Source organism: Scyliorhinus canicula, chromosome 12 (genome assembly GCF_902713615.1).
Source record: "Scyliorhinus canicula chromosome 12, sScyCan1.1, whole genome shotgun sequence".
Lineage (NCBI taxonomy): Eukaryota > Metazoa > Chordata > Chondrichthyes > Carcharhiniformes > Scyliorhinidae > Scyliorhinus > Scyliorhinus canicula.
The window spans coordinates 60,736,917-60,763,468 of NC_052157.1; the positions used below are offsets into that span (position 1 = coordinate 60,736,917).

Below are 26,552 nucleotides of genomic sequence, written 5' to 3' on the forward strand. Positions count from 1 at the left end.
CAGCACACGCTGGTGCTCCAGTGCATGCGCAAACTCGTGTCGGCCGGCGGAGGCCCTTCGGCGCTGGTTGGCGTGGCGCCAAGCCCCTTCCCCACCGGCCGGCGTGGCGCAAACCACTCCGCCGCTAGCCTAGCCCCTGAAGGTGCGGAGCATTCCGCACCTTTGGGGTGGCCTGATGCCGGAGTGGTTAACACCACTCCTCGGCACCGGAGTTGCCCGCCCCACCGATTCCCGCAGAATCCCACCCCTGCTCTTCACGCCCCCACCCCAAACCCAAAGATAAAAGAAAGCACACTCACCATCTCCGCAGCCATTCTCATTAAATTCACCAATACACAAATGAATCCACATTTTCCACATTGAACATCTCCACAGCTCAGTGTCCTCACACACCTCCCAGTCCATGGTCTCTGATAAATTCACTGGCCTCCTCCGGCATATCAAAATAAAAGTCCCGATTATGATTTGTGATCCACAGACGAGCAGGGTACAACACCCCCTCCTTGTAGACGGCAGCCTTGATCCGACTGTAGCCAGCCTGCCGCTTGAATAACAGGTCCTGGTGTTATGGGCCAGGGTTTAGAGAACTCCAAAGTGTATCATGCAGTTCACCTGACCCACAATTTTTACTAGATTGTGGTATGGGGAGCACACGGCCCACTCTACAGGTGTGGTACAGCAGAAATGGAAAAGTATTTTTTAAAGCAAAACAATGTTTATTCGAGTTAACCTTTTTAAAACATACAGTGAACATCTTAGTAACCATTTATTCAAATACAACCCCCAAAGACTACAACACTAAGTAAAACTTTAAGCTTTCCTTTTTAACATCCATACGACTTAAAAACAAAACCTTTATCAGAAGCACATCAGGTCAAAGTCACTGCTGAAAACATTTACAATTCTGAATTCACCAAATGATCAAGAGATAGTCTTTTGATGGCAGAGAGAACAGCAGTACACCTGCTTGGTCTGGCTTCAGCTCCAACACTGAAAACAAAACTAAAACACACCCTGCAGCCCGCTCAAAAACGAAAGTAAAAAGCTGACAGACAGCCCAGCTCCACCCACTCTCTGACATAGAACCAGAAAATTCCACCTCGAGCGGGAGCCACCAAATGTGCGACCACTCACTCCATGGCCACCACTGGAAATCCCTCCATTTATTTTCTGTACCGAACCCAACAACCTGACCCATGTAAGAGGGTGATGATTACAATTGTTTTGTACCTGGGTTCTGCTGAACTAGGTTTCGCCAGCCACAGATCGAGAGGTGGCCAAAGGAGCTGTTGGCCTTGGTCAGTCAATTGTCTATGTCGCCATTGAATGTAATGCTAAGAACACTACATTTTTTCAATGAATAATTATTCCAAGTTAAAAGATAGTTTCTCCTGAGACTGTGCCGGTTTCGGGGGTTTGTGCAAAGGGAGAAGTACCGCAGGCTCAATGCAGTGGAACCTCAGTTTGTCCTGAACAGTTTCATTCCCAGAAGGTTTTGTTCTCCAGCCGCTCCATCCTTATGCTCAGGTGCTGTTGTCACAAGGCCCCGAGCTTCACCTGAACAGGTCACCTTTATCGAAGAGACATGTCAGAGGCTTCATTTAGATTCAAGCTAAATGAATTTAGATTGAATCCCTAGGAGAGAAAAAACAGCAGAGTTCAGGTTATGGTAAAAGAATCCAACACCAAGTGAGTAAAGGAGCCATTCAGGAGCACAGACTCCATCCTCCAGCCGGGCTCCAGGAGAGGATCCATCCTCCAGCCGGGCCTTAGCCTCTTCCACTGGCACATGGCACAGCTGAGGAATAATCTGTCACACCTCCTCCAAATTCATACCATCCTCTTCTTTTGGTAAGGAGACCATGATAACCATGATTCATGTACATTGGACAAGGACATTCAAAACCGTCACGATACTGACATTTCCCAGTCTCTCATCCTCAATGTTCTGCTTTTCAATTCTTCCGACCAAAGTGGGTAATTCACATTTCCCACATTATGCTCCATGTTGCACCTCCTTTTCCAGTCACTTAACCTATTCATATTTCTTTGTATCCTCCTCACAGTTTACTTGCCTATCCAACTCTGTATCCTCAGTAAACTTGGACATAATTCACTCTATCCCCTGGTCAAAATCATTGATCTTTATTGCGAATAGCTGAGGCTCCAGCACTGATCCTTGCAGCACCTGCCAACCCAAAATGACCATTTGTTCTCGCTGTTTTTGCCCATGAATCAATCCTCAATCCATGTTATATTACCCCCAATCCCCTAATCCCTAATCTTGTGTAACAACCTGTTGTGTGGCACCTTATCGAATATCTTCTGAAATTCCAAATATATTCCCCATCCACTGGTTTTCCCAGTGGAATAATATTTGCTCCTTTCCAGTGGGATAATATTTGCTCCTTTCTAATCCACGGCGACTGTTCAACAGCTAGAGGATGACAAGCTGGAAGTGACTGGATAAAGCTGCTCAATGATCGGGTGGATTGAAGCATCCTCACAGCTCAGTGAACGGACAGTTATAGAGTTCACCAACATTGAACAAAACGTTATAAACCACAAACAGGATTAAAATGGAAACAGTGGAACGTTCTAGAACTCACCGTCTTCGTCGTTTTAAGATTCTGCGAACCCCAATTACAGCAACAAGAAAAACAACAGAAAGAAGAATTCCGATTCCCAATCCAACTCCTACTCCAGTTGAGAATCCAGGACCTAGAGACAGAATGTTAACAGACTAGGACACACTAACAAAACTAACAGCAGAGACTTTCAGCAGCTAGTGTTTCAGAACCATCCCCAGAACAAACACATCCCTGGTTAATTCTAGTCCTGGAGTGATGTAGGAAGTTAGATACCAGTAATCACACACACACACCAGGCGTCCCCACAGCTCCTTACCCACACACACTGCCCCATGATATGTTGATACATCTTTACTAGTATAGGTAACTGGGCACTGAGCCTCTCTTAAACTGAACCCAACAGCACGCAGAAAGGTCAGCAGGTTTCCTGATAGTTGATAGATAAGTTTTTAATTAGTAGCGGGATGAAGGGTGTTACACGAGGGAGAAATTAGGAAATTGGATCCAGAAATGAGACGCCTGTGTAGCAGGCAACGTAGGGGTCAAACAGACTGATTGAACAAAAAAATCTGCTGGCACAGAGTCTGAGGGATATGTCCACATCTGCCCAAGTTACATTGCCCCAGTCAGACTTTTTAAGAAAAATGTCATCATTGTTTTTCACATTTTATGTTACATATTTCAGTTTGAGCGTTAAATTCCAAGTGTCCTACCCGCGTGCAGTATTTTACAAAAACAATAAAGGTGAAGTTATAATTACACAACAGAAATTTTTTTAAAAACCAAAGCACAAACAAATGAGGATCACTTTACATTTGCCTGTTAGGTCTCCCTTTGGTGGCTGTGGGCCCCATTTGGCCGGTCTACCTCTGTTGCCTTGCCTGTTGTTGGTCCGAGCTTTGTGTTTCCCACGTGTTCCTGCTCCCTGTGATCCTCCGATTGCCCTCGGATCTGACCCCTGCGGTTGTGCCACTTGTGTGCGGCTTATCGCCAGCCGAGCAGGGTTGTTCAGCGGGTGATTAGAGAGGCAAAGACAAGGCATCTGCCCCCCTTCCCAGAAGGAACTAAAACACCCAGACTTCTGGCTGGTCTGATACCCAAAAGCTGCCACTTTTGGACTTGGCGCCACGCTCACCCCCACGACCTTGGACATTGCTTCAAAGAAGGCTGCCTAGAGCCTGACAAGTCTGGAACATGCCCAGAACATGTGGGTGTGGTTGGCCCGGCCTCCTTGACACCATTCACATTTGTCCTCCACCTCTGGGAAGAACCAGCTCATCAGGGTTTTGGTTAAGTTTGTAAGTATCATCACATTCATGTACACGTGTGTACATGTGCACGCCCACACACAAGTTCACACACACAGGTGTAGGCACACATGCACATGTGTATGTACACATGCACATGTGTATGTACACATGTGTAGGAACATGCGTGTGTACTGTTATGGGCCAGGATTTAGAGAACCACAAAGTGTATCATGGGGTTCACCTGACCCATAACTTTGAATAGATTGTGGTTATGGGGAGCACTTTGCAGCTGTGGTGCTTCAGAGAGCTAAAGTACTTTGAAAGTAAAACAATGTTTATTTATGAAATGAGTTAACACTTTATAAACCCACACAGTAAACATCTTAGCAACTATCAACAACACAGTATTCTTTAAGTAATCCTTAATCTTTCCTTGCAACATCCATAAGACAAAAGATCCTTTTTAACACAGATCAGGGGCGGGATACTTTCAGCCCGGGCTGGAGAATCGCCGGGACGGGCCCGAATCGGGAGAATCGGCGCATTTGGCGGTCGCTCTTCGCGCCCCCCCCCCCGGCGATTCTACCCCGGGATGGGCCGAGCGGCCGCGCCAAATAAAACGAATGGCTGGTGCCATTCACACCTGATCTTACTCGGCGGGACGTCGGCGTGGATGCATCCGGGGGCGGCCTGGTTGCGGGGGGGGGGGGGCCTCCGCTGTGGCCTGGCCCACAATCAGGGCCTACTGATCGGCGGGCCGGCCTCGCGGGCTAGGGGCCTCTTTTGTCCCGTGCCAGCCCCTGTAGCCCTACGCCATGTTGCGTCGGGTCCGGCAAGGAGAAGGGAGTCACTGCGCATGCGCGCATTTAGTGGCGGTCCCACTGCGCATGCGCAGACCCGCGGCGCCCATCTGACGCCGGGATCTGCAGCTGGAGTGGCGTGGGTAGCTCCAGTGCCATGCTGGCCCCCTGTAGGGGTTAGAGTCGCTGCTCCTGAGGCCATGGTGACGCCGTCGAGAAACGCAACGGCATTTACAAAGGCGTCAACACTTAGTCTCAGGATCAGAGAATCCCACCCCAGGTTTAAATTCACTACTGAGAACAGTTATCACTTTGAAATCAGCCAAATGATCTGGAGACAGTCTTCAGATTGCAGAGAGATCCTTATACATCTGCTTGCTTTTCCTGCAGCTAGCCAGCTCTCAAAACTAAACTAAATCACACCCTGTAGCAGACAGCCCAAAGCGAAAGTAAAAACAGAGACAGCCCAGCTCCGCACACTCTCTGACATCACTGCAGCCATCTTAAAGGTACATCCACTAGTTATCTGATAAACACCCATTTCTTAAAGGTACTCTTACATGACAGTACACACACGTGTATCCACACACACGTGTACATATATGCGTGTATGTGTAGGTGGGCGAAGACTCTGAAACTTTTCACTGGGCCGTTAGGTCCCCTGACTTTTCAGTTGGCTATTCTGATGGGGGGCTTTAGTTCCCTTCCCACCCGCGGGATCAACCATACTTACCTTGTGGATGCAATCCTGCACTCCGGGGTTTCACTTTGTTCGGGGGCCACCCAAAATGGCCACGGTTAATGTACTCACTATGAAGCCGGGCTGCAGGATCAACCATACTTTTTATAAAATTTATAAAATTTAGAGTACCCAATTCTTTTTTCCAATTAACGGGCAATTTTGCGTGGCCAATTCACCAACACTGGGCTGTGGGGATGAGACCCACACGGACACGGAGAGAATGAATGAAAAAATGAAATGAAAATCGCTTATTGTCACGAGTAGGCTTCAATGAAGTTACTGTGAAAATCCCCTAGTCGCCACATTCTGGCGCCTGTTTGGGGAGGCTGGTACGGGAATTAAACCCTGCTGCTGGCCTGCCTTGGTCTGCTTTAAAAGCCAGCGATTTAGCCCAGTGTGCTAAACCAGCCCCTAGGAGAGGATGGCCCATACAGGGATCGACCCCGTGACCTTGGCGTTCTTAGCACCACGCTCTAACCAACTGAGCTAACCGGCCGGTATGTGGGGATCAACCATACTTATCGGGGTTTCCGTTTGTTAGGGGGCCATCCAAGATGGCTGCAGTCACCATACTCCCCATGAGGCCAGGCCCTGCGCGAGCATTTCCCTTTGTCCATCTATTGTATGTCATTAGGGTGAGCCCCTGCATCCCGGGTTTCCCTTTGTTTGGGGACCCACCATAGTGGCTGTCTGCAGTGCCATTTTGTATCTTGTTGCTATGTGTGGCCTGTTGTAGCCAGCCTAAAGTCCCCCCCCCCCCCCCCCCGCCTCTCTTGTTCCTTGGAAGAGGTTCTGCCTCTTCCACCGTTTTCCCTACTAACTTTGAGGAAGTGAAGTTCTTTGAGGAAGTGACAAGAAGGGTTGATGAAGGAGTGCAGTAGATGTAGTGTACATGGATTTTAGCAAGGCCTTTGACAAAGTCCCACATGGCAGTCCCCCATTGGTCAAGAAAGTGAAAGCCCATGGGCTACAGGGCAGCGTGGTGTTGATCTTTTACCTGAACCACAAGACGTGAGTACATTTCTTGTATTGGACAAATGATCACACAAGCAGTATGTTAGTTCAATTATTGTTTATTATTAAACACAGGCTTGGTGTTATGCGTAATAATCTACAGGTGGCTACTTATTAAACTACACCTAACAACGAAAATGACCTTTACTTAACTTCCAAGTGACCGGCTCTGTGCAGGTTAGACAAGGGCTTTATCTGCATCCTCACGCGTGTTGGCTGGAAGTCTTCAGGTTCGTCTCGGCTGCGGCTCGTCCTTCAGGCAGTGATCGCGGGTCCTTGAACTTGGCTGGTCGAGGGCTGCAGTTGGTAGGGGCAGAGGCCGATCCCAAAAGAGGCCGAACGCTGGTTGCGCAGTTCTTCTTATCCCCCGATCTTTTGCGCTCTTTTGCCGGTCCCAAGTCGGGATCCAATATATCGATAGGGTTTTGATCACCCTAATCGATTCTGGCCAATTAGGCGTGGGTACCTCGATGGCTTGAGCGGGTCCTAGCTGCTATTGTCCAAGGCACGTATGTACTCCGAGAGGTGCCTCCAAGTCTGCTACTGTTGCTATGTTTCGATCTGTGTCTCATTATCCTGGGGAAATCGGTGATTGACCTTTAGCAGGTGTGAGTTTCAATTAGGTCTGGTTTCCCTTTGCACAATACAACGTGTACTGTCTGTGTCCCAACCTGACCATAATTCCCTTTATCCTTTGCGGGTAGCCATTTTAGATGGCCACAGTAGCAAACTGGATAAAACGTGGCTAAGTAACAGGAAACAAAGGGTGATGGTCGACGGCTGCGCTTGCAATTGGAAAGTTATTTCAAGCGGAGTTCCACAGGACTCGGTGTTGGGACCCTCGGTGTTTGTGTTATATATTAACAATTTGGGCGTGAATGTGGGAAGCGTTAATTTGGAAATTTTCAGATGACACTAAGACTGGCCTAGTGGTAGACAGTGTAGAGGATAGCTATAACCTTCAAAACGATGTAGATGACTGGGTGGCTCGGTGGCACAGTGGTTAACACTGCCGCCTCACGGTGCTGAGGATGCGGGTTCGATCCCAGCCCTGGGTCACTGTCCATGTGGAGTTTGCACATTCTCCCCATGTCTGCGTGGGTCTCACCCCCACAACCCAAAGATGTGCAGGGTAGGTGAATTGGGCACGCTAAATTTCCCCTTAATTGAAAAAAAATATGTTTTTAAACGATGTAGATGGATTGGTGAAGTGGGCGATAAAGTGGCAAATGGGATTTAACACAGAGAAGTGTGAGGTCATGCTTTTATGAGGGGGGGGGGGTCGAACAGTTGTAGGGAGTACACAATAAATGGGAATATACTAAGAGGGTTAGATGAAATGAGAGATCTTGGCGAACACTTACACAGGTCCCTAAAGACAGCAGTTCAAGTAAACAAGGTTGTTAAGAAAGCGTAAGGAATGTTCTCCTTCATTGGCAGAGGTATAGTATATAAAAGTAAGGATATAATGCGAGTATTGTGCAAAACACTGGTGAAGCCACAACTGGAAGATTGTGTGCGGTTCTGGTCACCACATTACAGGAAGGATGTTATTGCTCTGGAGTGATTGCAGAGGAGGTTTCCAAGAATGTTGCCAGGACTGGAAATGTGTGGCCATGAGGCGAGATTGAACAGGTTGGAGTTATTTTCCTTCGAACAAAGAAGAGTGACTTAATTGAGGTGTACAAAATTACGAGAGGAAGAGATAGAGTGGACAGGATAAAATTGTTTCCCTGTGGAGAATTCTAGAACCAGGCGACATAGATTCAAGATAATTGGCAGCAGGTGTGGAGAGGTCATGAGGAAACATTTTTATCCAGAGGGTAGTGGGAGTCTAGAATTTGCTGCCTCCGGGCAGAGATCCTAAACTCTTTTTAAAAAGTACCTGGATCTGCACCTTAAGTGCTCTCAGCTACAGGGCTATGGACTGGTGCAGGAAGGTGGTATTAGAAAGGGCACCTGGGTGTCCTAGGGCTGAATTGGACAAGATGGGCCAAATGGCCTCTTTCTGTGCTGTAACAGTTCTGTGATTCTACGGGCGCGATTCTCCACACCCCACGACGGGGGGGGGAGAAGTGCGGGAGGGCCGGGCGAATCACCCCCCGCGATTCTCCCAACCCCCCCCCCAAAATGGCGTGTCATTTTTCGATAGGCCGCTCGGAGAATCGCCGGTCGCCGTTTCTCACGGCGATTCTCCGGCCCAAATGGGCCGAGCGGCCTGCCAAACCCAACCACACTTGTCGTTGCCGGCGTAAACAGTGCATGACCTCTGTGTGGGGCCTGTGGAGGGCAGAGGGTGGATCGAGCACTACGGGCGTGCTCAGGAGATGTTTGGCCCGCGATCGGTGCCCACCGATCGTCGGGCCGGCGTCTCTAAAAGACGCACACTTTTCCCTCCGCCGCCCCGCAAGATCAAGCCGCCATGTCTTGCGGGGCAGCGGAGGGGAAGACGACAACCGCACATGCGCGGGTTGGCGCCGGCCAACCTGCGCATGCACGGCTGACGTCACTTAGGCGCCGCTGGCCGCATCATTCCCGGCGATTCTCCGAGCGGCCTGTCGAAAAACAACACGCCATTTTGAGGGGGGGTGGGAGAATCACGGGGGGTGCCAGGACGGCATGGCGTGATTCGCCCGACCCTCCCGCGATTCTCCCCTCTGGCGTGGGATGCGGTTTCACACCGGCGTCGGCTGCTTGTCTCCCGATGGGAACATTCCGACCTAACTGTCCCCCCCAATCGGTGGTGTATACCGCCCTCCCCGCCGTCGCCAGATGCTCTCTCTCTGCCGGGTTATGTTCCCCCCCCCACTCGTACCTCCTGCCATTCCCCCCCCCCACCCCCCCCCCAGGGTCGATCTAAGTTTACCCTTCGTTCGCTACATATCTTCTCCACCCCTCCCTCACCTGTTTTGGTTCCCAGGTTCAGAGCGAGGGGGCGCAGTGCCGTTCAAATTGTCTCTTGGTGCTTTAGTCTTCCGGGTGACCGCCTCACCATTGCATCTGTGGCTGTCTTCCACCCCATTCTCTTGGACAAATTTATCCGTGTCTGCAGGGGCTGTAAAGTAATGCTCTCTGTCCTGGAAAGTGACCCAAAGTTTGGCCAGGTACTGCATCCCAAAATTCACCCCACTTTTGAACAGGGCCACCATTGCTCTATCTTTGTGATTATAGTCCTTGGCTGCTCGTCGGCACTGGGTTTCAGCCAGTTTGAGCGGTCGGCTCCATCTATCTCTGGAAGGTTAGGGAAAGTGTCTCTTCCCACCAGATTAGCCAGCATCTGGACCTTTGACAGGCCCACTATTTTCAGAGTTTGCCGCCCTGACCGGTTCTCTTGGTCCTCTATCTTCCCCTTTAGACTTCCCTGTGTCTCCACCAATCTCATTATCTCTATCTCTCGGGCGACACACCGGTTACTCTGGTCTGTTAAGGCCCTTTCCAGTTCAATGATTGTGTTCCCCAGGGCCTCCAGTTGCCTCTCTGGCTTTCCAGGTCCACATGAATGGTGGCCAGGGCCACCACGACCTCCACCTTGACGACAGCTTTTATATCAGCCTTGTCTTCCTTGAGCTCTCTTAGCTCCATGGCGAGGAACTTCTTCCATCCACTCTCAAGCAAGGAGGAGCTCCATGTGCAGCTTGTTGGTCCCTCTGGTTCTGGTATGGCTGACTTTTCTTCGCCTCATGGGTCCGCCATCTCGTTCACTCGCTTCTCCTGACTTCTGCGTTTTGTGCCTCTTTTCAGCCCCGGAGCGGCTGAATACACAGGATGCCCCAGATTCATTGTTCTTCAGGGCACTCCTTTCTGACTTGCTTTTAGCCAATTACTGAGTCCGATGGCCTCTTTGCCCATCAATGGGAGGTTAGTTCCATATCAATAGCATGGCTCTGTTCTTTTGTATAAAGGGGAGCGTGCAAAAAAACCAAGATAATGTTGGCGGGTTCAAGTCTGGAAACCCCAGCAGAGAACCTTTATTTGAGCCGCTAGGCAGGGCTCAAAAAGAGAGAATACTGATTTGAACAGATACAGGGCAGAAGGCTTTGGAAATCAACTGGAGAGATCATGAAAGTTGTCACTGAGGCATACTTTGGAAAAAGGTTCTGAACGAATGTCCCTAACAGAAGAAAGATTGCTTCGTAAAATGCAAGTATTGCCTTTACCTCTCTGTGTAAGTGGAACGAGCGCTGCAAGTCTAATTAAAGTGCTGTTTAATGGGAACTAGTGTGTTAAAGTTGAGAAACTACATGCAATCGGTTATTGTTTAAAAGTTTAACTATTGTTTTCTTTTCTTTGAATAAAGTTACCTTATAAAATAACAAAGCTCTATTTCTCATATTATCACACCTGGAATGAATCGATCTTTCCGCACCATCTTAAACCTTAAAAAGTTACGGCTCTGGTTCAGTCTCTCAGCCACTGTTGAGAGCTGAAGAGGCGTCCTGGATGGTGGAGATGAGACAGAGATGAGATCAGTCATGAACGTATTGAATGGCGGAACAGGCTGGAGGGGCTCCTGCTCCTAGTTCTTATGAACTCGCATTCTCTGGATTACTTGTTTAGTAACATAACTACTGCATTACCGAACCCAGAAAATAAGAGATTAAATACAGAATATCTGAAACAGAAAACCAAGAGTAGGAATTAACGGGTCTTTTTCAATTTGGCAAGCAGTGACTGGTGAGGTACTGCAGGGATTGGAGTTCGGACCCCAGATATTCACAGTATAAAGATTTAGATAAGGGAACAAAATGTAATATCTCCAAATTTGCACATGACACCACATTGTGTGGGAGGGTGAGCTGTAAGGAGGATGCAGAGATCCGTCAGTGTGATTTGGACAAGTTGAGTGAGTGGGCAAATGAACAGCATATACAGTATAATTTGGAGAAATGCGAGGCTATCCACTTTGGTAGCAAAATAAATTGGACAGACTATTAATCTGAATGGCCATAAATTAGGAGAGGTGAATGTGCAACGAAACCTGGGTGTCCTTGTACACCAGTCGCTGAAGGTAAGCATGCAGGCACAGCAGGCAGTAAAGAAGGCACATGGTTCACTGGCCTTCATAGTGAGAGGATGAGTACAGGAGCAGTGGCAAGCTTAAAGAAAAATGAAATGAAATGAAAATGAAATTTGCTTATTGTCACGAGTAGGCTTCAATGAAGTTACTGTGAAAAGCCCCTAGTCGCCACATCACGGCGCCTGTCCGGGGAGACTGGTACGGGAATCGAACCGTGCTGCTGGCCTGCTTTAAAAGCCAGCGATTTAGCCGAGTGAGCTAAACCAGCCCCTGAATGAAAATCGCTTATCGTCACGAGTAGGCTTCAATGAAGTTACTGTGAAAAGCCCCTAGTCGCCACATTCCGGCGTCTGTCCGGGGAGGCTGGTACGGGAATCGAACCGTGCTGCTGGCCTGCTTGGTCTGCTTTAAAAGCCAGCGATTTAGCCGAGTGAGCTAAACCAGCCCCCGAGTGAGCTAAACCAGCCCCCGAGTGAGCTAAACCAGCCATGTACTATTTATAATGACAGGTTTCCTGTGCAACAAGAACAATTCTGGTCATCAAGTATTTTAAATGAAAATATATCAGTGCCGCACTTTGAAACAAGTAAATTGCAAAACGTATGTAAAATTCACTTTTTCCACAGGATTGTGCGGAATGCCGGTTTATATCCGGCTCAATATTTCTCTCCACTGACTTCAACCAGTTATAGACCCAAACCCGTTAGTTTCCCAACAGGAGGGTTTGGTTAAAATTGTACTGAGACATTTCACACAGAATTCCAGAAACACTAACACCAGTGGGAATCAGGAACCTTCAGAGTTCTCTATCTGAGGGACAGGAAGGTGAGATTCAGAACCAGAAATAACAATTCCAGGTAGTTTAAGGACCAGTTACAGGTAAGTGACCCACACCCCTCACTCTCACACAATCATTCTTTGGTAAAATATCACACAGCGTTTCAAACCTTCCAATATTACTACCTGTGTATCCAGCATGATCAAATGTAAGAGCTGAAAACACATTGAGGAGTTTAGAAACAGATTTACCTGATACTGGTGTGTTTGGTCCGGGTGTCCGAGTTCGCTCTAAAGAAAACATCATGTATTTAGTATTGTGTGTTAAACAAACTGCAGAAATGTTCAAAGACTCTATCGGGCTTTAGGGAAACACATCCAGGGAGGAACGAGACTCGGCTCAAACTGATCATATCGGAACAGGAACAGGGTCAGCAGAGTGGAAAATCCAACAGGATTGGATTAACTGTGAGGGGTAGAATGTAATTTTCCAGAGATACCGAGAAGGATCATTCCCAGCAGCCTACATCCCCCCTATGGAGAGAATTCCCACAGGATCCTGGGCCTACTGGGATATGTTGGTCGTTCTGGGTGAGTGTGCTTAACACTCAATCTGGCTCTGTTTCTTTACCTAGCTCTGGAGTCGCCAGGTATCGTTAAGACACCGCCACAAACCAACTGCGGCAGCAATTTGGCCTGTACAAAATGTCGGACAAGGCTCCCATCTGCAACAACCATAGGTTCAAACCAGCACTGACTGACGCCACCTTCAAAAGGTGGAGACAGGACGGGGGGACACTGATAGTCAGGGACCTATACACGGACGACAGGATCGCAACACTGGACGAACTGACAGAGAAATTTCAGCTAGCTGGGGGGAACGAGCTACGGTACCTGCAGCTCAAAAACTTCCTACGAAAGGAGACAAGGACGTACCCACAACCGCCACGACAGACACTACTGGAAGACCTACTGGACGCAAGTATCCTAGAGAAAGGGAACTGTAGTGACATGTATGACCGACTGGTAGATAGGGACGACACCGTACTGGACGCAACAAGAAGGAAATGGGAGGACGACCTGGGGATGGAGATAGGCTGGGGACTCTGGAGCGAAGCACTGCATAGGGTCAACTCCACCTCCACGTGCGCAAGGCTCAGCCTGACGCAACTAAAAGTGGTACATAGAGCCCACTTAACGAGAAACCGTATGAGTAGGTTCTTCCCGGAGGTGGAGGACAGATGTGAGCGGTGCCAAAGAGGCCCGGCCAACCACGCCCCATGTTCTGGTCTTGCCCCAGACTTGTGGAGTACTGGACAGCCTTCTTCGAGGCTATGTCCAAAGTGGTGGGGGTGAGGGTGGAGCCATGCCCGATAGTGGCGGTCTTCGGGGTTTCAGACCAGCCAGATCTATTCCTGGGGAGGAGGGCGGACGCCCTTGCCTTTGCCTCCCTGATCGCCCGCCGTAGAATCCTGTTTGGCTGGCGGTCAACAGCACCGCCCAGAGCTGCAGACTGGCTGTCCGACCTCTCGGATTCTCTCCAAATGGAGAAAATCAAATTCGCCATCCGAGGGTCGGACGACGGCTTCCACAGAACGTGGGAGCCATTCATGCAATTGTTCCGGGATCTGTTTGTGGCCAACGTATAAGAGGAAGAATAGTCGGGGGAAGGTAGCCGGCGGGGAGGGGGGGGGGGCTACGGGCTCGTTACGGGGGTTTGATGGCTAGCTAAGGCCCAAAACCAAACTAAATAAATGCCAATAAACATGTTGGGGAATGTAAAATATGTGTGCCGGAAAAAGGGGGAGGCCACAGTTATTACTACGAAGATGCTCACCTGTAAATGTATATGTTAATTTTTGCGTGTTTTTTTTTTCTCTCTCTAACAATTTGTAATTTGTTCAATATAAAACGTGAAAACTGAATAAAAAACATTTATAAAAAATTTTTTTTTAAAAAAGACACCGCCACAAGTTCAAGGTGAAGTTCAAAGCAATAAAACCATACACCAATTAGTAAGTCCAAACAACTGAGTTTATTATAATACAATTATAATAACTACCCATGCACACGCTAAAAGGATTAAACTTATTCCTACCACTAAATAAACTAATACTTATCTTGAAGGAACTGCCGGGTCAGGGAACAAGGCCTCTTGCTCTGCTCTGGTCTGCAGACTTCAGGTTGGTATAAGTTAAAAGGGGTCAGGAGTGTCTATCTCTGGTAGTGATCGTTGTGAGACACTTACTTGCTGGCGGCTGCTGTCCGAACCCTCTCCTCTCTCGCGTTCAAGGTCTTCTTGGCAAAAGCTGGTCGAGGTGCTGGTCCACGGAGGAGTGCTAGTCAAAGAGAGAGGAGGGCTGGACGAGAAGGCTGAACCATGTGTGGGACCTGTCTTTTATAGGTCCCAGGGATCCACGCCCCTTTGGGCTGACTCCCTTACCTGCTTGGAATCGATTGGGTCTCTTCCCAATCGATATGTTTGAATCCCCCCAATACTGAGGCTGTTCCTTAGCTACTGGGCGGGCCTTCAGGCTCTTTGTTTTCGAACCTTGCTGGTGCCTGAGTGTCTGGTATCCTTTACAATGTTGCAGTTGCTTCCCCAATTGTGTCCATTGTCTCTGGAATCGTTCCATTAACATGCTAATTATCCCGGTGATTGCCTTATTAGTATGCGGAATGTTCGTTTCGGTGCTGTCTGCTTTCTTAGCAGACAGAATCCACACCTGCTAGGTGCAGCCTGCTGGGGCTGCAAACATTGTACATTTTATCCTGTATGCTTTGAGTTCCTCCATTTTGTATTTAGGGAAATGGCCAACTTCGGTGGCTACAGATACACGTCCAAGGTAAATGCACTGGGTCTTGTGAAGGCTGCCCGAGAGGTGCTCTGAGCCCCACCTCCTGCACCCAACACCGGGAGACAGATGGAACATTTCTGTGGCAATTTTAAAGTTCAGGCATGTACTATTTATGACAAGTTTCCTGTGCAACAAGAACAATTCTGGTCATCAAGTATTTTAAATGAAAATATATCAGTGCCGCACTTCGAAACAAGTAAATTGCAAAACATATATAAAATTCACTTTTTCCACAGGATTGTGCGGAATGCCGGTTTATATCCGGGTCAATGTTTCTCTCCACAGACATCAACCACTTATAGACCCAATCCCGTGAGTTTCCCAACAGGAGGGTTTGGTTAAAATTGTACTGAGACTTTTCACACAGAATTCCAGAAACACTAATGCCAGTGGGAATCAGGAACCTTCAGAGCGCTGTATCTGAGGGACAGGAAGGTGAGTTTCAGAACCAGAAATAACTATTCCAGGTAGTTTAAGGACCAGTTACAGGTAAGTGACCCATACCCCTCACTCTCACACAATCATTCTTTGGTAAAATATCACACAGCGTTTCAAACCTTCCAATATTACTACCTGTCAATCCAGCATGATCAAATGTAAGAGCTGAAAACACATTGAGTAGTTTAGAAACAGATTTACCTGGTACAGGTGTGTTTGGTCCAGGTGTCCGAGTTCGCTCTGAAGAAAACATCATGTGTTTAATATTGTGTGTTAAACAAACTGCAGAAATGTTCAAAGACTCTATCGGACTTTAGGAAAACACATCCAGGGAGGAATGAGACTCGGTTCAAACTGATCATATCGGATCATGAACAGGGTCAGCAGAGTGGAAAGTCCAACAGGATTGCATTCACTGTGAGGGGTAGAATGGACGTTTTCCAGAGTTACCCTGAGCAGGATTATTCCCAGCAGCCTACATCTCCCCTGTGGAGAGAATCCACACAGGATTCTGGGCTTACTGGGATACACTTTCAAGGCAAGTGCACTGGGTCTTGTAAAAGCTGCCTGAGAGGTGCTCTGAGCCCCGTCTCCGGCACCCCAACATCTGGAGATAGAAGGAGGATGTTTCTGGAGAGTGAGTGCAACTTAATAACACCATTAACTCCTTCCATCACCCAGTTTGACAGCTTTGTCCTTCAGGACTCGGCCAACTCGGTGACTGGTGGTATTACCGAGACACCCTTGATAATGGACAGTGAAGTCTCACTCAGTACATTCTGCGTCCATGTTACCCTCAGTGCTTCCTCCAAGTGATGTTCAACATGGAGGAGAACTGGTTCATCAGCTGAGGGAGGGCAGTAGGTGATAATCAGCAGGGTTCCAGGCCCATGTTTGACCTGAAGCTGTGAGATTTCATGGGGTTAATTGTGACAATAATAAAGATTATTATTATAATAATAAATTAATGGCACAGGAAATACCCAAGGATGGCGACAGAGGAGTCTGGGATGTAGGGTTGATTCTGTGAGTATGACTATGTCACACAGCTCTCCCAACCTGGACCCCAGTCCCCAGAATGTTAGTGGGGGGACTTTGCAATGTTGACTGGGCTGGGCGTGTCTGTGTTTCCTCGAGAGCTGGGTCACAGCCATTGTTGATTCATTCCTTGTATATTATAAAATGGATTCATTTCGAACTTCCCTCTGACATACCGGGCCACCTCACCCAGGTTATTGTGGGAGTGGAGTCACATATAGACCAGACTGGTAAGGAGGCAGTGGCAAAGTGATATTGTCACTGGACCAGTAATCCAGAGATCCAGAGTAATGCTGTGGGGAACTGGTTTCAAATCCCACCACGGCAGATGGGGAAATTTGAATTCAATAAAAAACCTGGAATTAAAAGTCTAATGATGACCATGAAACCATTGCCAATTGTCGTAAAAAGCCATCTGGTTCACCAATGTCCTTGAGGGAAGGAAATCGGTCATCCGAACCTGGTCTGACCTACATGTAACTCCAGGCCAACAGCAATGTGGTTGACTCTTAAATACACTCAGGGATGGGCAATAAATACTGGTCCAGCCAGCGATGCCCACATCCCATGAACGAACAAAATAAAAAGACAGCAGGGGCATCACGGTGGCTCAGTGGTTAGCACTGCTACTTCACAGCGCCAGGGATCCGGGTTCAATTCTCGCCTTGTCTGTGTGGAACAAAAAACAAAGAAAAGTACAGCATAGGAACAGCCCTTCGGCCCTCTAATCCTGCGCCGACCATGCTGCCTGTCTAACCTGAAACCTTCTACACTTCTGGGCTTCATATCCCTTCATATCCCTCTACAGTAGTCCCCCGTTATACCGCGCTCCGCAATACCACGGTTCGCGATATGCGGCGGGGGGGGGGCTTATGGACCCCAACTTACTTGACTCATTTTAAACTCTTTTTGAAACAGCACCTTTTTTAGCCGCGATGATTACCCGCGATGATTAGAACGATTAGCCGCGATGAGTAGCCGCGACTGATTAGCCCGATTACCCAGCCATAAAAGGGATACCTTTTCCAGTGCAGGTATCTTCGAGTTCAGTTACTGTCGTTCAAAATGTTTAAGCGCAAGTCTTACACAGTAAAGCAAAAGATACATTCGATAGACCGGCTTCGAAACGGCGAAACAAAGGCAAAATTATCCAGAGAGACTGGTGTACCAGAGTCAACCCTCCGTGGGTGGGTGAAAGATGAGCCCAATTTAAGAACATATGTTGGGACAGTTTCTCAGAGTGAAGGGCTTACCAGGAAAAAGGCAAGGAACGCTAGTGACATTAACTTGGAGAACGCTGTGTTCACCTGGTTTGTCCAGGAACAGTCTGGTGGCACCCCCCTATCTGGACGTATCATCAGGACTCAGGCTGAGAAGTTCCATCACCAGCTCCACCCAGAGGACAGCAATTTCGTAGCCAGCAAGGGTTGGCTCCATCGGTTCCAGAAAAGACATGGGATAGGTGCAGTTACCATCAGTGGTGAACAGAGATCCTCCGACTCAGGAGCAGCAGCAGCCTTTCCCGACATCCTCAAGAACTACATGGTGCAAGAGGAGCTGACCCCAGAGCAACTCTACAATGCAGATGAGTCAGGGCTCTACTGGAAGATGCTGCCTGACAAGACCCTAGCTGTCAAGGATGATGCCCACAAGACTCTGGGGTACAAGCAAGCCAAGAACAGGCTCACCATCCTGTTTGCCAGCAATGCCACGGGAACACACACGCTGAAGCCATTGATTGTGGGCAAATTAAAGTCTCCTAGATGCTTTCACCACATCAACATGGAGAACCTACCCATTACCTACCGGAACTCTGGCAAAGCCTGGATGACAGCTTCCTTATTTGAGGAGTGGTTCTTCAAGGTCTTCGTACCCAGTGTCAGGGACCACGTTAGTGCCCGCAACTTACCGCAGAAGGCCACACTCCTACTGGACAACTGCTCAGCCCACCCTCAGGGAGATGTTCTCAAGACCAGGGATGGGCAGATCCAAGTGCTCTATTTCCCAAAGAACACCACCAGCAAGATCCAGCCATGTAATGCTGGCATCATTCAGACCTTCAAGTCTGTGTTCAAAAAGGAACTGATCCTGGAAATTATAGACTCTCCTCTCACTGTCCCAGATTACCTGAAAGCCATTACCATCAAGGATGCCTGTTATCTGGCAGGGAAGGCCTGGGGAGCTGTGACGGAGAAGACCATCGCCAACTTCTGGAACAAGGCCCTAGGAGCAGCACTCCCACGACCCCAACATTACCCAGATGAAGAGGACTTTGTAGGCTTTACTGAAGCAGAGACCAGGGCAGCTGAGGAGAGGCTAGAGGACCACCTGGATGAGAACCTAACACTCCAGGATTGGGTGAACAGGTGGTCAGCAGCAGAGGACGACATGGCGCCCGCAGAAACATTCACAGAGGAGGAGATCATTGACCAGGTCACCCAAGAGGAGGCAGAAGAAGAAGAAGAACTCCAGCCCACAGTGGCAAAGAGCCACTCGGATGCCATCACGCACCTGAAGTGGCTCATAGCATACACAGAGCAACAGGACTTCGACCCCATATACATCCTACACCTGAAGAACCTCCAGAGGCAAGCACAAGTCAAGATGAGGAAGGGGATGTGCCAGAAGAAACTCACAGACTTTTTAAAATGATTTTTAAAAATATGCTTGTAAGTACAATTTTAAGTATATTATTGTATGTATATATTATTGTATATATTTTAATAAATTTAAAACTTGATTTAAGACTTGAACGAACTTTGATGTTTTTTATTTAAAACGCCCTTCCATTCAGCAATGTTCAGCACAGTCAGCGATGTTTCCTCTCGTTCATTCATTTGGATATCCGCCATTTTGGATATCCGCGGCTCGGATACAACGCGGGTGGCTGTCTTGGACCAGAACACCCGCGGTATAACGGGGGACTACTGTATTCCTATATTTGTCAAGGCACCCCTTAAACATCACTATCGTACCTGTTTCCACCACCTCCTCCAGCAGCGAGTTCGAGGCACCTATACCCTCTGCAAAAAAACTTGCTACGCATATCTCCTCTAAAAAAATTCCTTCGCACATCTCTTCTCAACCTATGTCCCTTAGTAATTGATTCTTCCACCCTGGTAAAAAGCTTCTGATTATCAACTTTGTCCATGCCTTTCATAATTTTTAGACTTTTATCAGGTCGCCCCTTCACCTCCGTCGTTCCAGTGAGACCACACCGAGTTTATCCAACCTCTCCTTATAGCTAATGCCCTTCATACCAGGCAACATCCTGGTAAACATGGAGTTTGCACCTTCTTCCTGTGTCTCCGTGGGCTTCCTCTGAGTACTCCGGGTTCCTCCCGCAGTCCAAAGATATGCAGGTTAGGTGGATTGGCCAATCTTTTGAGGTCAACCGAATATAACAACGGAAACAAACTTGTGGATAAAGCAAAAAAGGGCCACTCCTGATAGGAGCACTGCCCGGATGTAACAAAGATCAACAGAAACATAAAAACATTAAATAAGAGTACAATTAAAAGAGTCAATAAAGCATCCCGACCCCTGCGACGCCCACTGGGCACAGAATGCCTCAATGGTGCTTGTGGACACTAGGTGTATTGGCCATGCTAAATTGCCCCTTGGTGTCCAAAGATGTGCAGATTAGAAACATAGATATTCATTGACTTCCGATGGAGGCCATGGTGTGAGTGGTCGCACAATTGATAGCTCCCGCTCGTGGCGGTTTTTTCAGGCCCTTTCCCCAGTTAACGGTGGATGTGGAGGGAATAAGGTGCAGGAGTGCTGGTAGAAGAGAGTGGCCCATTGGTTCATGGAGCTGAGGACCGGAAGCAGTCGCAAGAGGGGAACAGACTGCAAAAATTGGTGCAGTGTCTGCGACGCACGTGGAGATGGCGGTAAGGCAGGGAGCGGCCCTGCCGGCTCAGTGGCCAACAGAGCAGCTGGTGAGTTTCCTGATCGGGAAATTCACGCAGCAACGTGAAAAAGCAAAGGAGAATCTGGAGGACGTGGCCAGGGCAGTGGACTCGATTAAGGCCGTGATCGACCGCGTGGAGACAAGGTTGGAGGCGCAGGGTCAGGTGATCTAGAAAGTGGAGGAAGCGGTGGGGGGGGCATGAGGGGCAGCTCGCCTCGATGGCAGAGATGGGGCTGGGGATCAGCAGAGGCGGATGCAGGAGAAAGTCGAGGGCCTGGAGAACCGGTCACGAGGGCAGAAGTCGTGGGCCTGTTGGAGGGAGGTGAGGGGGCAGAGCCGGTACATATGTGGGGAGGATGCTGGAGAAGCTGCTGGGTGAGGGAGCATTTGCACGACCTCTGGAAGTGGATCGTGCGCATAGGTCGCCAATGAGGAAGGCCCAGGCGAACGAGCCGCTGAGGGTGATGGTGGTGCGATTGCACTGATTCCTGGACAAGAATCGGATCTTGAGATGGACCAGGCAGACGAGGCATTGCATCTGGGAGGGCAGTGAAATCCACATGTACCAGGACCTGGGTGCAGAGCTGGCCAGGAGGAGAATGAGCTTTAATAAGGCCAAGGCGGCCCTCTTCAAGAAGTGGGTGAAGTTCGGGATGCTGTACCCGGCATGCTTGTGGGTGACCTATGGAGGCGGGAATTATACTTTGGGAATTCGGAGGGGGTGATGGAATTTACCTGAGACAATGGACTGGTAGGAAAAGGAGGACATTGAACTTTGGTGGAGATGCTTTTGCTCTGTGTTTACACTGTGTTTGGCGCCATTATTTTGCTTCAGGTTTGTTTCTGTTCTTTTTTGGAAGATGGGCGGGGGGTTGTTCCCCTCGATTGAGCTTCGGGTGGGGATGTTTTTGTTCGCACTAGCAGGCTGATTGGACGGTGGGGGGGGGGGAAATCAGTGGGAGGTGGGATTCTAGGCGCTATGGGCGGGCTGCCAGGCTAGTTCACGGAAGCGCAGTGGGGGGTGAGCGGGAGGTTAGCGCGGGGTGGGGAGGTTGTTGTTTTGGAGACTTGATGGCTGGGGGGGGGGGGAAAGAGGAGGGGACATACTGCTGACAGGGGAGGGGCTTCTAAAAGGTAACAGGAGGAGGATCGATGACGGTGGAATTTTACAAGATGTTCTCAGGGGTGTTGTGACCGCTGCTGATGAGGAGTGTTAACGAGGCAAGGGAGCTGGGAGTGCTCCCCCCACCCCCGACCTTGTTACAGGCTTCAATCTCCCTCATTTTAACGCGGGATAAAGACCCGGAACAATGTGGGTCACATAGGCTGATCTCCCTGCTAAATGTAGATGCCAAAATATTTGCTAAGATCTTGGCTTCGAGAATAGAAAATTGTGTGCCAGGGGAGATAGGGGAGGACCAGATGGGTTACTTGAAGGGGAAGCATCTGGCGGCCAACATCAGGAGATTACTCAACGTGATCATGATGCCTGCAGGGGTGGGAGGTGGAGGTGGTGATCGCCATGGATGCAGAGAACGCCTTTGATCGAGTGGAGTGGGAATATCTGTGGGAGGTCTTGGGACGGTTTGGGTTTGGGCAGGGATTTGTGGACTGGGTCCAGTATATCAGGCACCGGTGGCATGTGTGCAGACGCACCGGGTGAGTTCAGACTGTTTTAGGCTGCACCGGGAGACGAGGCAGGGGTGCCCACTTTCTCCACTGCTGTTTTCCCTGGCTGTGGACCCATTGGCAGTGGCACTGATAGCATCGGAGGCCTGGCAGGGGATATTGCGGGATGGGTGGGTGGAGGGCTGGGGGTCTCGCTATATGCAGATGATTTACTGCTATATATTTCAGACTCGCTGGTGGGATAATGGGGATATTAGGGGAATTTGGTCGGTTTTCGGCGTATAAATTGAATATGGGTAAGAGTGAGGTCTTTGCGTTTAGGCGAGGGACAGGAGAAGAGATTGGGAGAGATGCCGGTCAAGGTGGTAGGAGGAGCTTTCGGTATTTGGGTATCCAGGTGGCACGGGAGTGGGGACTGCTGCACCAGCTGAATCTGGGTCGGTTGGTCGAACAGATCAGGGGGGACTTTCGGTGGTGGGATGCGCTCCTGCTGTCATTGGCGGGGCGGGTGCAGACAGTGAAGATGACAGTCCTCCCGAGATTCCTGTTCGTCTTTGAGAGCCTTCCAATTTTTATCCCCAAGGCGTTCTTCAAAAAAGTAAATGCGGTCATCTCGGGATTTGTGTGGGCAGGTAATACCCCGCGGGTGAAGAAGGTGCTGCTGGAGCTGGGGCATGGGGTGGGAGGGAAGGCCCTTCCGAATTTTAGAAATTATTATTGGGCGGCGAATATTGGGATGGTCAGGAAGTGGGTAGTGGGGGAGGGGTCAGTTTGGGAGTGGGTGTAGGCAGCTTCATGTAAAGACACGAGTTTGGGGGCACTGTTAACGGCACCTCTGCCGTTCTTGCCGGCCCGATAGTCCAGAAGCCCAGTAAAAGTGGCAGCCCTGGGGCAGCACGGTGGCTAGCATTGCTGCCTCACGTCGCCACGGTCCCAGGTTCGATTCTGGCTCTGGGTCACTGTCCGTGTGGAGTTTGCACATTCTCCCCGTGTCTGTGTGGGTTTCGCCCCCACAACCCAAAGATGTGCAGAGTGGGTGGATTGGCCACACTAAACTGCCCCTTAATTGGAAAAATGAATTGGGTACTCCAAATTTATAAAAACAGAAAATAAAAGTGGCATCCCTGAGGGTGTGGGGACAGTGGCGGCAATACATGGGGCTGGAGGGGGCATTGGTGTGGGCACCGATATGTGGTAACCATCGGTTCGCTCCGGGGGGGCTGGATGGGGGGCTCCCGAGGTGGCAGTGGGCGGAAATCAAGAGATTTTTTATTGATGAGAGCTTCCCGAGCTTGGAGGACCTGGAGGAGGAGTTTGAGTTAGAGGTGGTAATGGGTTCGTATCTGCAAGTGAGGGACTTTGTTCGGAGACAGGATTCGACCTTCTCGGACCTGCCACCCCAGGGGCTACAGGATAAGGTGGCGTCGAGAGTAGGAGTAGGGGAGGGGAAGGTTTCAGAGATATACAAAAAACTGATGGAGTGGGTGGGAGCCACGATAGGGGAGGTGAAGAGAAAGGGGGAAGAAGAGCTGGGTGGAGAGTTGGAGGCCGGATTATGGGAGGAGGTCCTGAGGCAAATCAATGCATCCTCATCGTGCCCCAGGCTCAGCCTGATACAATTTAAGGTGGTCCACAGGGTGCAATTGACTGTGGCCCAGATGAACAGTTCTTTGAGGGGGCGGAGGAGAGGTGTGGGCGCTGTGCGGGAGGACCTGCGAACCATGTCCATATATTTTGGGCATGTCCGAGGCTGAGGAGTATCTGGCAAGGGTTTGCTGACGTCATGTCCGAAGTTTTAATGGTGAAGGTGGTGCTGAGTCCAGCGGTGGTGATCTGTGGCGTGTCGGAAGATCCGGGAGCCCAGGGCTGAGAGAGGCCGATGTTTTGGCCTTTGCCACCTTGGTCGCCAGGTGATGGATCCTACTAGGATGGAGAGACTCAGAGCCCCCAAAGTCAGGGGTATGTTTTAGCGACAAGGCGGGGTTTCTCAGAGTCGAGAAAATCAAGTTCGCCTTGAGGGGTTCGCTTCAGGGGTTTGCCCGGAGGTTTCAGCCGTTCAGCAACTTCTTTGAGAAAAACAAAAATTAAGCTGAGGAAGGAGGTCCTGTTTGTGTAAGCCATGTTGGTTGGGGTTTGTTATTGGATGGGTGTGTTGTTTATCTTCTTTTGTCCCTGTTGATACCTGATGGTTAAAATTATAAATGCCTCAATAAAATATTTTCCCAAAAAAAAGATAGATATTAGATGCAGGAGTAGGCCATTCGGCCCTTTGAACCTGCATCACCATTCAATATGATAACAGCTGAACATGCAAATTCAGTACACCACTCCCGCTTTCTCTCCATACCCCTTGATCCCTTTAGTGGCAAAGGCCACGTCCAGCTCTCTCTTGAGTATGTCCAACGAACTGGCCCGATAGGTGGGGTTATGGGCTTGGGTGGGGGTGTGGGCCTCGGTAGGAAGCTCTTTCAGAGGGTCGGTGCAGATTTGACGGGCTGATGGCCTTCTTCTGTACTGTAGGAATTCTATCGCTCCATTGATTAAAGGGACATTAGTAAACCAGTTGGATGGGGTTTTACAACAATCCAACAGCTCCATGGTCACTTTTATTGGGACCAATTTTATATTTCCAGATTCTCATTCTCTGGATTATTAGTTCAGGTCTCTGGATTACTCATCTAGTAACATAATCACTGCACTATTGAACCACGGAAATCAGAGATTAAAAATAGAATCCCTGAAACAGAAACCTCTCACCTGTCACAGAGAGGTGGACCTCATTAGATTTCAACAAATAATGGACCTCCTCTTTCTTCTTGTAAATCTGACACTCATATTTGTTCTGGTCTGACTTTCTGAGGTCAGAGATGAGAACTGACCAGTTTCCTTGTTCCAGTTGATCTTTGAACAGGGTTGTTCTGTTTCTGAAACGTGCGTCTTGTTCTGTCAAATCATCGTTTCCATCGACAAACTGGTGTAAAATTTCAAAAAGCGATATTCCCCAAATCACATGTAAATCGGAGACTGGGACATTCCCTTTGTAGATACAGGGCAGCACAACCTGCTCCCCAAGGTACCCAGAAACTGGAACAGGTGAGTCACCTGGAAAAGATTTATCCACAGATATAACCTCCCTGCTTGTACATTAAATCCCAAGCTTCACATGGTTACACTGGGATGCTGGACTTACAAGAAGCACTGATGAGGAACTCACTGTTTTTATTTCTGTGGGAAGTTTAAAGCTCCAGCATTAATGGCCTTCAATTAAAACCAGCTTGTGCTGGATATTTGTAAGCACAGAGCAGCTGGACAGCACTTTGCATCACATTTTCCATGCTGGGAGAACACATCAGGATATTGTTCACCTCCCCTTGGGAGAGAGATCACAGACTGGGGGGGTGGGGGGATGCACAATGTGAGGTGGAGCTCAGGAGCAGAAATCTGACCCTGAAGTGTAAAGATAGGAACAGGTGCGGAGGGGGTACCCGAGGACAAGAAAGGGTTTTGGACAGGTGGGGGACCAGACTAGTTCACTGTGTAGCACGTGTGGCTGCACCTGATGGTCAAAATGTTAACTGTTTCTCTCTCCACAGATGCTGCCAGCCCTGCAGAGCACTTTCTGTTTTTATATATTCTGTTTGATCCAAGGACTGTTCAAGACTCATGATCCCAGAGTTCAGGACCTCATCCCAGTCCTTCTGGAGCCCAGTCACCCATCCCAATGTCACCGAGTGTTACTCAGTATTCAGATCCCACTGTTCACATCTCAGGGGTTAATGTGAAGCTATTAACTGACTTCTTTTCAGCTCCCATTATCATTCTGCGTGATGTGAACCTTCCTGTGTCCACTCCCTCAATGGCTCCAGTTGCAGTACACACAGCACCTTAAAGCAAGATGAATTCCTGATCCCCCACCCTTTGATCACTGCTGAAATGTTCCAGCAGTCACAACTTACCTGAAACAGCATCAACAACATTCAGCAGCAGCAGCAGGAGTAGTTTGTGTAAATTGTGGCCCTGCAACAAGAAAACACAGTTACCCCCTTGACAACAAAGTCACTTCCTGATCAGGTTCAGTTTGCTCCCAACAACTGGGCGTTTATTTTGGATTTGCATAAGTTTCTCCCCCTCGGTTGTATGCTTTCTATTTATAAAGGACAGGTTGGGTGAACCAGGATCACAAACCCCAGAGATGGAAGAAACTCTGTCCCGGATCTCAGAGGGAGACACCGAGAATCTGGTGGTGAAGATGAAGGAAAGTTTCTCCCAGACCCCCCTCCCCGGGTGTGAGACACTGACAGTACCTGCAGCTGCTTCCCATCCATTCGCTCCACACACAGATCAGCACTCAGACCCTCACTGAGAGAGAGGGGGGAAACCCGCTGCTCAGCCTGAGCCCAGAAACCCCAAACTCAACAAATCCTCTCCCCACCCCAGAAACATTAGAAGCGCCGGAGAATGGCCCTGCGAGACACGAAAACA

The 26,552-nt window shown here is 49.1% G+C and overlaps 1 protein-coding gene and 1 non-coding gene across 6 annotated transcripts; both read right to left on the bottom strand.

The window, feature by feature from the left end:
• Nucleotides 1–953: 953 nt before the first annotated feature.
• Nucleotides 954–26,552, bottom strand: LOC119975245 (V-set domain-containing T-cell activation inhibitor 1-like). 5 transcript variants are annotated; one of them, XR_005462692.1, is made up of 8 exons: nucleotides 26,375–26,552; nucleotides 26,027–26,087; nucleotides 24,828–25,172; nucleotides 15,689–15,727; nucleotides 12,444–12,482; nucleotides 10,739–10,833; nucleotides 2,610–2,721; nucleotides 954–1,635 (listed from the first exon to the last, which is right to left on the bottom strand). XR_005462692.1 is itself a non-coding variant. In XM_038814926.1 (7 exons), the coding sequence occupies exons 1-7, from the start codon at nucleotides 26,393–26,395 to the stop codon at nucleotides 1,623–1,625; spliced, it is 630 nt and encodes a 209-aa protein (XP_038670854.1). In that variant the 5' UTR covers nucleotides 26,396–26,552; the 3' UTR covers nucleotides 959–1,622. The 5 variants fall into 5 exon arrangements, 4 of the variants coding, with proteins under 4 accessions (XP_038670856.1, XP_038670857.1, XP_038670854.1 ...); XM_038814926.1 differs by lacking the exon at nucleotides 10,739–10,833 and having other exon boundaries at nucleotides 959–1,635; XM_038814928.1 differs by lacking the exons at nucleotides 10,739–10,833; nucleotides 12,444–12,482 and having other exon boundaries at nucleotides 958–1,635.
• Nucleotides 5,806–5,879, bottom strand: trnal-aag. The gene has a single exon. It is a non-coding gene; the product is annotated as a tRNA-Leu (tRNA).